This window comes from Rhynchophorus ferrugineus, unplaced genomic scaffold, assembly GCF_030347505.1.
Source record: "Rhynchophorus ferrugineus isolate W39M unplaced genomic scaffold, kcgeb_rfMv2 rfM2, whole genome shotgun sequence".
Lineage (NCBI taxonomy): Eukaryota > Metazoa > Arthropoda > Insecta > Coleoptera > Curculionidae > Rhynchophorus > Rhynchophorus ferrugineus.
In genome coordinates this window covers 25,317,132-25,329,885 of record NW_027472581.1, presented here as the reverse complement: position 1 = coordinate 25,329,885, position 12,754 = coordinate 25,317,132, and the positions used below count along the sequence as shown (strand labels likewise).

Sequence of the window (12,754 nt, the reverse complement as noted above, 5' to 3'; positions counted from 1 at the left end):
ATTTAATATACCTGTTGTTGATACTCGACATTTAATACCAAAATATTTAAAGGGGATTTACCTAAAATAAAAATCAAGTATATTGTATAATGGCTATTTATTAAAATATCTAACCTAGATCATGTGAAGATCAACGAGGTCACATTCAATGATCTGGTTCAAATCAAATCAAGATAATAGATAAATGACGATGATATAGTATCTTAGTTTAAATCTTACTTAGTAATGTAACAATTCAAATGATGATGAATTCAATATTGAAATATAAGAGCTAGTGAAATAGATATTTAGCTTTGGTTTAGAACACAAAAGATGCCTTTATTAAAAATGGATGTCACTTAACAATACAAAATCGTTCGGGTCGTGTTGTTAAAGACATCATATGTGATTTTTTCTGGACATTGTATTTTCGACTATATATGTATTTTTTGTTAACAATACCACAAAATAATATATGAATATATAAAAAGCGATATAAAACAGGACAATTGATATGATGTCTATCTATCTCGTACATTTTGCTTAATATTACCTAAAAATGACTAGGTATCGTTATTACAAAAAACTGTTCCATATAAAGTAAACTTATTGAACCTATGTCATAACAGGGTGGAATATTCTAAGATGTTTTCTTGAATATTACAAACTGTTTTTACCTCGACAAAAGATCCACGTTACCTGAAATGTTATTAGTACCATCTCAAACGCTTTATTGTATGTGTAAGTATTGCACAGGTATTTTTTTCAATTCAGAAAAGTTAATTGGACGTGGGATTGCACACTAATGTACATTCAGATAATTATTCAGAGATATCTTTACTTAATACTCATGAAAATTCGAATTTTATTATTGTTAACAACTTATTTTTATTAAATACATATTGCAATTAAAGTATGATTTATGATAAAACATGATATGTAATAATGTACAAAAAATAATTATAATCAATTGATTCTTATAGTAGATTCAACATAAACTGCCAAATCAAGGGTCGATAGACGTATTGATCCTGTCACATCATTGGTCCTAATGTTCCAATGAGGATATAAGGCAAGACGAAACTGGTACGCAACAGATCAACATAAATTGTGCAATGCTTTCCGTTGCTGACTGATACATACGAACAAAACGAAAAACCAGTCTGATGGGTTGAGATGCGCTATATTGTTGCACTAACAACGGTTTTTACAGAACACCGAAATTTTCATATTGGCACTTCACTTTTCGGAATTTTACAGTGTTTTCGCTTTTTCCAGCAGATCGTTGATGAATTTCTGTAAATAAAACAAAAACACGTTAATAAGCAATAAACGTCTGAATGTTATTTATTATTATTATTCTGTATTATTAGATTTATTTTTATTTTTTATCGAATTTATTTTTACAACATAATATTTGGTGCTACATTCTCTATAAATTCCAACAAGAAAAAAAAGTTTTAAAGCACAGGAATTCTTTTATAGCGTTCTTGGTGGCGAGGTGATATCTTATGAAATGGCACATTGGTACGAATGTTTTCGAATTGCTGATAGATTCGATATTAGTCACCAGCCATCAAAACTGAACTGTATTCGAAGTGTTTCAAGTAAAAAATTCAAAAACTTGGAAGGTGTGCCCCACATGTTTTGAATCAGCAAAATTTTGGACAATCAGTACAATAACGTCATTCTTGGGTTCACAATAATTCATTCTTGGATTCACGATATCCACTTGGGGGTGCTTTATTGCAAACTCCTGGAAACTGGTTAGAACCACTTTGAATGTTGAAGGTGAAGGTGCAGTTGCGCCAGTAAATGTAAAGAAAGAGATAAATACATTTAAATTAGAATAAGAATTGATTAAGATAACAAATAAAGAAGAAAATATCCACTTTCGTCGAAAAGAAGTAACACAGTAACTGAAAGAATAAAATTAGGAAAATATTAGGGATTAAGCTTCCTTTTGTAGGTTGTGTAAAGTAAAGTAAAGTAAAGCATCGAAAACTGTTTTGCACTTTAAACAAGTTATTTTCAGCATAACTATATTGGATTTTGTTGAATTGTTAATATACAAATTTTCAATTTTGTGTTATAAAATATATTATTGATGATAATAATTAATAAGTAATACTTGTAAATGAAGATGTTAGTATTTTAAACAATAAGAAAATACTCACTTTAACATCACTTTGGGGACCTTTGGCGTTTATGAGTAGATTCTGAAAATAATATAAGGTACTATTAATCGTGAGTTTAGATTATTTTACGTAAAATTTAAGAATGCAGAATGGAGAACAACATAAATATTTACCATTGCTCCTTCGCCATCTTTCTAAAAGACGGTTAATTAAGAATACTATAATCAAATTTCGATTATGTTAATAGCATTACTTCTTCAGCATATTTACCGGATTTTGTTACATATTACACTGGATATATTCTGATCCAATGTGGTCTTTTGCAAAAAAAAACTGTCGCATAAAGATTGAGAGTGTAAATTTATAAAATGTATACTTTGGAAATGAACATTTTCTACAACCTCTAATGGTTCTAATTCATTTTCTACAATAATCCCAACAATTGTTATTATCATTAACGTCAATGTTAATAAAATTTTATGTTATGTCATTATACCAGTAAATGTAAGAATTTTGTTATTTGTAATCTTGTACAGCAACCCCATATACTTTTTAATACCCTATCTTATTAATATTCAGTACAAGGAATGCAAATGTATCGTAAAAAGTCTACCTTTTTTGTCTGTCTGGACCACCCTCAATTCACCAGAGTGCTGACCCCAGTTCGGTTGAATTTTACGAGACATTACCGAAACCAGTCTAGATATATGATAGCCATTATTTATTTTTCTCTTTAAATAAACTACGGACCTTAGGTTAAAAAAAAACAATATGTCAAATGTTACATAACGAAAAAAATTTAATCTGTCATTAATTTAATTTTACTTATGACCTGTATATTATTATTTAGCAAAATGAAATGCAGTTGCTTTTAATAAAATATAAAGTAAATAAAGGGCTAAACATATACTTTATTACAATAAAAAATCCTGTTAATTTTTATCCAATTGTTAACCGTTGACCCATTTAGACTCGAACTTAACCTTTAAGATTATGAAACCTATCGATTAGTGAATTATCAGATCAGAAGGTTTAAAAAAAAAACATTTATCCGTATTATATTTTTAGTAGATTATATTATCTAGCAAACTCAAACACCAATTCCAAACCCAAGAAATTCTGTTCACGTTACAGATTATGCAGAAATACAGTGATATCTGAGACTATTAAACAAATAATGCCTGCACGTTGCTCAATAAGAGAATTAGCCTATAATATTAAACAAAAAATATAGGGTAATAAATAAAATCAAATATTTCATTATAATATATTATAATTTGATTAATAATATATTAAAATCACAAATTTATTATATGTTCAACTAAACAAAATCTAATTTTTTTCACAAACAGTGTATTTTTAAAAAATGGGTATAGAAACCAATCAGATAAAATTATTTTTATTTCGGTCTTTTTTTCCTTCTCAAATTAGAAAAAGAAAATGAATTCAGCCTTTTGGTGACAGTTCTTTTTACTCTTTACAGTTGTTATATTTTTTAGTTTATATAGATGTTAATATTAATTTTTATAGAAAAGTTTACTATTACTTGTCCACTTACGTTAGTAAAAGTGTTAAATTCGTTTTAAACTCAGAGCGGATTTTTTCTTTTTATTTTATTCTATATAGTAACTGTCTGATTTAGTTTATTCTATAAAATAGCCAATCCTCGTTCACTAATAGTAGTGGCTAATGTTTTGAAGAATTTTTGAACATATTTAAACATATAGTCTATTCAAATAGTATTAATCAGTATTACCTGTGGCAAATTGTAAATTCGTGTTAGAATCAGGCAATATTTCCCTTCTCATTTTATTATAGCCAAAATGAGACAAAATAATCCTCTGACTACTCCGAACACGTAAACGAATAAGCCTGTCAAATCAACCAGTTTCAGTTGAATACGAAATTCTTGAAAGCTATAGTTATAAGAGGTTATATTTTTAATCTATAAACTATTGTGGCTGTATAATTAACTTTTTTTGAGTTTTTAGAAGGACTATAATGTAAAAATAAATTATATTTGATAACATTTCGACTAAATTAGCGACGTGTTGACGTCACTAATTTAGATGATTACAAATAAACTTTGAATAGACTATAAACCGAATTTTATAAGCTGATTCGGTTACATTGCGTTTCTGTGTTTACGCATGTGCAGTGGCTGTTGTATTTTAAGGACTGTACGTCGGAATATATACCCGAATCAGTCCATAAAATTCGATTTGATTTTAGGGGACAATGTTGCCAAATGTCTGCAAATTTCTTCTAAATACTAGTGATGATAATCAGATGTAACCGTCAACGTTGTAAACCAAAAGTCTAATGCAGTATCATAATTTAGATAATTAAATTAACATCTTTTTAAAAGAATTACTATAGTGTATCAAACAAAGGCATATTTTTTTATTAAAAAAGCCGGCTATATAAAGGTACCTTTATCGCTACAAAACTTTTGTCACAGTTAAAATATAATTTGGTTAAAATATAATTAAGTTAAAACACATATTTGTTAGGTTAAATATTACTTAAAAATTCGAATATATAAATAAAGAAATGGCAAAATGATTAATGGTAAACATTAAAAAATACGTAAAATGTCAATATAATTAAATATTTACATAAACAGCTACATTATTCATACCAAATTTTCGAGATAATAAATTACTCCATAAAAATAAAATATAAAGTAAACAGTGGATACATCGAAAAATCGAATATAAATCACTGGACAAAATAGAAGCGGGAATGTTCTGGATACGATCGTTCGGAAACAAACACCTAGTGCCAAACTGCGTTTTATTTTTAGAGTGCCTTTCAGTTTCCGATAATATTTGCGGCCACTGTTTGGGTTAAGAGTTATATACTTCCGTTTTGTACGTTTGAGGTGGGTTTTTCGACCTCAATTAAGATAAAATCTTAATCAAGTAGCTATTCTAGAAGATTTTTATAATAGTGACACTCTGTTTATTGCTCGGAGATGTTTTTTTCTTATGCAGTTTTAACGTTTACTTGAAAATACGGCCTACTTCTTACTATGCGATTTAATTTTAGCTTTTAATCATATGTTTATGGGTGGAGCATGTTGTTTTGTTTCTTAAAACCTTTGGGTGATTAAACTATGGCATCATAACTGCCCAATAATATATTTAGTCTCAATTTAAAGAAAATATACCTTGGACTATTTGTAACATAAAACCAAAACTTTTAATTATTTTGCATAAGTGGATAATGCATTACCTTAAATAGATACAATAGATAATTATCACATTTAAATATATTTATACTAGTAATATCAATGACATCGATAAAATGACGAAGGCGGTGGGCGTTAGTTAACTCGCTCAATAAAAAGTAATAAAAAGATTGGTTTAATTTAAACTTAAAAGTATATATCTTTTTTTTTTAATTGTCATGAAAGTACATCCAGTTTTGTGAGGTTTTTCTTTATGGCAACTATAAGTATGAACCAAATGAACAAAAATACCGATATATTGCAAATATTCCAACCAACAACCTAAAAAAAGGGAATAGAGCAGAACTTTATATACCATTAATAATCGCAAAAAGTACTAGACGTAAGAAAATCTCGATTTAAAAGAAATAGACATTTAACATGCTTTTTTTTTTAATGCTCTTCATAGGTTAATCAGACTAATAAGAATCAAATTATGGTGGTTCATTCAACACACAGCAATTTATTTAAAACAATCATTATTTACTATTAGAATTTAACAACAGTAGATTCTGGTGAATGTGTAATAATATCTTAAAACCTACATAAAACAATACTCCACAAGGCAAAAAACGGAATTTAGCAAGCTTGTGCAACTATTATTTACTAGATTGCATGAATTGAATTGGTAAAATAATTTATCATGACAAATCAATATAATTATATAACCTTACGGTGTAATATCGACATTGCGGATATAATTTGAATTGATAACATTGTTGGGTTTAACATATTGGGTAATGTTAACTGGTTCTTTGTATGCAATTCTCACCGAAAAATAATTAATAATACACAATGACATAAAAAGTCTCACTGATATATAGTATACTTTCAGTTTACTAAATAAAACTGGGTCATAATTAATAAGGTTAAACGCCAGCCTATACTGAATTTCAAATCTAGAGGCTACTTGTTTTCTTTTTTATCTACTGTTTATTTTTTTACTGTTAAAATTTTTGCATATATATTTGTAAATGTTTTAAGGCATCTCCTGTATATTAAGTTGCATATACATCGGCAGAAATCTAAATAACATATTTAAATATTTGAATGAATATTGCTAAGGCTTGTTTCCATGCTTTCAATATTACAAGATCTTTTTGATTGTCATTAGTTTGAATATAGATATCCATCTTATACAAACTTGAGAAAATAGTTATCTCTATTTTGTGTCGTTCTGTAATTTTCCTTTTTCTTTTGGTTTGGTTTGGTTAGCTTTTAGATCTTTTGAATATTGATAGACTGTAGGGACAATATTGCTTACTACTAAAATATAACATAATACATGCCTGTAAATGCGTCCGCCTTTGATCGTCACTGTCCATATCGAGAAGCTCATCAATATCTACTTCGACCTCTTCATTATTTACACCATTCTCTTCTGTTTTACTCTGAAATTGTAAAGAAAAATAAATTAATTCATCAATTAAAAATAAAAATAACAATTTAAAAAATAAAATGTATTAAAAATTATATGTAATAATGACAAATAACCACCTTGTACTGATACCTGATAATTTTAAATTTTGTTATCAATATTGGATCAGTTTTGTTCTGCTAATTGCTGTTTCAGTAATTTAAATGAATTAGGTGTCATTTTTAATCAAATTTTATTTGCTAATACCCATAAAAAAGTTAAAGGAAAAGAAAGTAAAATGGCGAAGGAGAAGGTAATTAAACTATTTTTTTTTATTTATTGTGATTCTAAAATCATGTACATCTATTAACGTGTAGTAAATTAACAGTTTGCATATAAACATAATCACGCAGTGGATAAGTTATACAGATCCAAAGAAAAACCATGTCAAGTACAGGTCAATTCCATTTTATTGTTTAATCAGTTGCGAAATCAAAGTTTTATGTTAATAACACGCAACATCATGGTTTATTGCTTCGAGATTATGATTGATTTTGCAGAATTTAATAGAAATAACGTACAGAAAACCGTTCTTATATCTTATTATAACTATTTCAAAATAATATATACAACATTAACTAACATAAAAATAAATACTGTGATATTTTTGGTAAATTCATTAAGAGAAATAACTGGCTAAAAACATTTTCATATGAAATACAATAACCTGCCGTTCAAATTTTCCCAGTTGTTTAGTTTCAAGAAATTATTAAACTGAGACAGAAATAGAGAGGCCTTCATGTACTTATTTCTCTTAACTCTTACTCGACTAAACTACAAAACAGAGAAAGATAGAATGGGAACTTTAACGGACACCCCCATAACCATGCTTTGCACGTCCTAATCACTACAGGGCCGAAGGCAAAAAGACTACAGATTTCTTCTCTCTCTTTGGATTTGAAATGTAACGTGAGCTGTGTGACGTGGGCTGATAAGACTTCAGGAAACCTCTTATTATTTCCTACATGTTTCCGAAGAAAGTTTATTTTTTTAATTTCAGACCGACCAGGTGTCATTCCTTAACCAAGATGCAATTCCTAATTGTAATTTCAGTAGTAAGTATTTTATTAAAATCCATATTGATAATTGAATTGAAATACATAATATGTGTATACACACAGATTATTTCCCCTTATATATCGAAAAGTTGGTTACAAGTTAAATATTAGAATCAGCAGTTGCTCTGTCCATACAATCTGTAAAAATTATGAAAGGAAGTACAAATATATTTTTTTCAAATGAAGTAACATTGAGGTTTGAAAACGGAAAATTGTAACATATGTTTCTCTGCAGATGCTTTTGAAACAGACAATATGTGCCTTCAATTTCATGCTTATAAGAACCAGACAGTATAACACCAAAAGTCTAAGTACTACCACATATATCACTCTTTATTGGCAAAAGAATGTGTATAACCAAACAAAACAAAAATTCTCATTCAGATTCAGATTGTCAGCAAAAGGCTCTTTTTTTGAATGATTAATTGTGCACAACATACTGAGTAATGCAATAAGAAAAATAACGGATGAACAAAACTTGGATACAACTTTATACCTGGGAGATCGCATTGTAAGTCTGTCTATTCTATGGATCAAACGTATTTTGATTACAAGCTTTATTCAATATCAAGTTGATCTCTGTTTATTCGAACTTGGCTATTGGTAATTTAGTATAGTTTTGATAATTTGGATAATTTTGTTTCCTCTAATTTGTATTGAAAATTATTCTTTTAGGGCGTTATTGATATATTTTAAATTTTAGACGGCATAATTATAAACTCTCTCCTCATAATATCTAATTATGTTCAATATAGATAACTGAACTGAAACACGTAACATAGGTTTAGCTTTTAGTTCAACATTGGAATTGGCAAAAATTTGTCTACTTTAGATGATGACATGCAAAGATGAGTTTACAAAACGAAGTAGAAGTACAGATGTAATAATTCCTTCGAAACAGTAAAATTTCTTGGTTGTATTTTGGGCATAAACAGGGACCGCCTGTTTGATTTGCGCGGTGGTAAAGGCGACAGGACGTAAATTTATGTTTGTGATTGTTTAATATTTCTTATTGTCTTGGACAAGAGTGTAAAATCCGACAAGGAAAATGATCCCAGTTACGCCAGTAACCAGGCTGGGTAAGACCGGATGCCTGCTGGGAAGATTTCTAAGTTGGTCACTCGCCAGTCAACCCTCGTTGGTAAAAAGGAGACTATAAATTTAAAAAAATAAATAAATAATAATAGAAAATACTATATATTCTCTACTAACATTGTAAAAATTGGGTGATAATATTGCATTTTAGTTATATGTAAAATTTGTATGATTAGGTAGTATTTTTTATGTATTTTCAAAATATTTCATTCAAATGTACTTGAATAAAACATTTTATTCAAATTTTCCTTTAAATTATTGGGCTTTGTGCTATTTTTCTGGTAACAGTTGTATAAAAAAAATAAATTAAAAAAACTTATTTTTTATAACTTAATCATATAACTTGAAATATAGCATGGTATTTATTGTTATTGTTTTGGGACTACTATTAAGTGTTTTCTAACAGAAACTGACGCGAAAATAACCTTGAACACACTTGCGACAGCTGCAGTCGTCCGCACAACCATCGTGAACGTTTAGCGATTTCAGGCACTCGTTTCGCATATGACCAATGAGTTTCCGCATGCCCAGGTCTGACCTTAAAATAAATCCGCCCTTTTTCTTGGAACAAAGTGATCGGTGAATTGTACTTGTACCGAGAAAGGTAATTTTTTCGGTTCGACTGATTTAGCTACTTTTTACTAACGACTGCTTCACTCGTGTACTTTCAGTTACTATTTTCGAAGTTACTAGTTTCATTCAACTGATTTTTAAAGTTTTTTGCTTTTCCGTCCTAGCCGCGACCTTAAAAATAATGTGCCCAATTTATGTTTACATCGATTTTCATGTAATATAAATGGTTTTATGTCTTGTTCGAGGTATGATTGTAATTAACAATACAGCGCATTAATATAGCAGCACTTTGGAACTCTATTTTTCAAGGTTATTTATTAATGTAATAAGTTAAAAAAACATTTTGATTGATATACAGAAAAATAATTTTCACTGCATTTATGTTATCTTGGCCACTATTGGACCTTATTTTTATTACCTTTTTCAAGTTTCAGAATTTTTGTTCAAGCCTTTTGAATGTTAAAGCTTCTTTCATTCAAGTTCCAACGAATAATAATATTCCTAAGTAACCGTAAGTAAAATTATTATTGTATTTTAAAAATAGTGTAATGGTTAAATAGTTGACGAAGATTAACTACGAAAATACCATACAAATATTTAGTGGCCATTACTCCATTCCTCTTTACAATTAACAAAATTATATATAAAATTTAAAAAGAATTTTATATCATTAAAAATTAAATTGTTTCTTTTAACATAACAGAATCTGGCAGTTGTTTCTTTAATTTTCTTTCTCAAAGAAAGTTGGAAAAGAAATATGAAATAAAAATTAAGCGTATGTTGGAATGAAATAAAAACTTTTATTATATTAAGTCATTGTTACTTTCAGAATATTAAAATACGATTAAATATATTTAGAATCATTATTCCTCTTTTACACTGCCACTTGCCAATTTAAAGTTAATTTGTACAGCACAGAAAATCAAAATTAGTGCGGGAATTCGTACACCTCCGTCTGTTATCATGAATAGAAGTGTCGAATAGAACAGTCGAGGTGTGCAAATGAATGAAATAGTAATTGCTATTTTTAGTTGCTAATTTTTTTACTATCGACTAATATAAATGATGGAAGGTCAAAACTGTATGAAGATTCGGAAGTGGAAGTCAAGTTAAAATGAACCAGATCATTAACATTTTTACATGTTAAATATGTGGTCAAGTGATATTCACTTTCTACGGCAAGAACTTTTGACATAGTGTAGCATCTTGGTCTAATTGTCAAAACATTGAAGTTTGGTATTTCTAGTAATTTTGCAAGCCTGATACATACTTATTCATACTCAGAAAAACCCGTTTATTCGCACTCACTGTCGTTGATTCTCTTGTGATTAAGAAATTGATCCAGTCTGGAGTTTCTTTCTAATGTTTCTGAATATATTTTTAGAGTTGAAACAATAAACCATCTTATGTGGATGACCGCTGACTTTCTATGCTCTCGATTAGACTTATATTAGACTCATTATAGACCTAAAATTAAGGATGCCAAAAAATTATCGATATATTGATATTTTGTTAAAAAAATATCGACATTTGTAAACAAGAATATAGAATTTTTGTTTGGGATTTTCCGTCACTTCGTGAAATTGGTTCTTGTTGAATGAGCTGTGTGTGCTTTGATTTGATCTTGCTGAAACCGCACGTCCTCTAGTCCTTGTTCTTCCATTTCAGGCACAAGAAAATTTAGAATCATATCTCGGTACCGTTCAGCAGTAACATTAGATGCAACACCTTTCATCGTCATTTTCAAAAAATGCGGACCAATGATGTTTCCAGCATGAATACCACACCATAGGGTTGTTTTTAGTGGACGCAACGATGTTTCATGAAATAATTGAGGATTTTGTGTTCCCCGAAACCGACTGTTCTGTTTATTGACGTGGACACTGAGAAGAAAATGAAATGATCGCTCATTATCAATTTAGATGAAAAGCACTCGGTAGCAATTTTTGGACTAATTGAATATTGTACGGGAACATTTTCAAATTGCTTTTTAAAATAGGCCTTAAACTGCATGCAGAAATGTGCAACTGGGAACCACGTCTCCGAATTGATGTTTCTGGAGACTATGCAACACTATTGCAAACCAGAGCCACATTTTCAGCGTTACGTTGTTATGTCCGTTGTCTTCCAGAACGAGGCCTGTCTGCTGTCATCCGTACTGTCGAAAATTCGCATGTAGAAGATAAATTGTGGTTTCGTGAGGCATTGGACGATTAGGATATTTTTGACGCAATTTCTGCTGAGTGGCAATAATGGAATGATTATTTTCAATAAATATTGTCACTATTTCTGCTCGTTCTTGTGGCGTATATTTATCCATAATAAAATTCGGACGTCTACACAACACAATGGTTAAAGCGAAACTGAAATAAACGTGACATAACCAAGATGGCGCGCAATCAAAATGAGACCGGGACTTTTGCACCACCTCTTAGTATCTTGTATATTATCAAGATAGTGACTATTATGTTTTGTTGAATATTTTTATTTTATTTACCAAGAAATAAAAGTATTTCTTATAATTAATAAACAGTATTGGTGTATACATTCAAAATAAATAAACTTCTTAAAAGCCTTGATGAGTAACCCATTAAATTAAATGTGTAACATAATCAAACGGTAAAACGTAAAAAAAATATAACATCAAAGAACAATGACTGAGAACCCAATAAAAAAGAGACCGGAGGTGCAACAACCCATTGGTTGATTTTAATAGCAGCCTTCGAGAAGAAATGCTCCCTGCTCAAACCTTTGTTCGTTCAGCACTGACACGGTGTCGTGAATTCGCCGTAGAAAAAAGCCGACGCAGTTTATTAAGTCAAAAGAGCATATTTCGGTACGGCGTCACGTTTCGGCCATTGTTATGCTGAACGACTTCTTGTTCCGTGACGTCATCGCGTTCGACCGCTTTCTGCCATCTAGTTGACGATGAATCAGCTCCGTGGTGTGTGCCTATCGCTGGGATTTTTTTTCTGCTCAACCAACGAAAGTAATGACTGATCAAGGTGCCCGTGAATAATATAACAGAAAGAAATGACGATCGTTCCGTCTTAACTGCTGCTTGACAGTTATATGGTCCGTTTTATTTAATTTTCGTTTTTTTAATTTTTTTTACAGAAATATTGGTTAGAAATTAGAAAAGTATTTTTCGTGCCGTACCGTACGGCGAACTGGGCTTTTCACGCAAATGCCTGGGTAAAATTCACGGCAGAAGCGTTCCGTAATTTCGTTTAATGGATGTTGTTGGTTGGTTGGCTTATTC

General features: G+C 29.8%; 1 protein-coding gene across 1 annotated transcript in view; it reads right to left on the bottom strand.

Moving 5' to 3' along the window:
* Positions 1-80: 80 nt before the first annotated feature.
* LOC143190240 (protein phosphatase 1 regulatory subunit 14B) overlaps positions 81-12,754 on the bottom strand; it is a 98,798-nt gene continuing 86,124 nt past the window's right edge. Inside the window, exons 3-5 of the mRNA XM_076394421.1 lie at positions 6,639-6,740; positions 2,157-2,198; positions 81-1,275 (exon numbers count right to left, since the gene is read on the bottom strand). Coding sequence (XP_076250536.1) covers positions 1,234-1,275; positions 2,157-2,198; positions 6,639-6,740 — 186 coding nt within the window. The 3' untranslated portion in view covers positions 81-1,233. The remainder of the gene's footprint in view (positions 1,276-2,156; positions 2,199-6,638; positions 6,741-12,754) is intronic.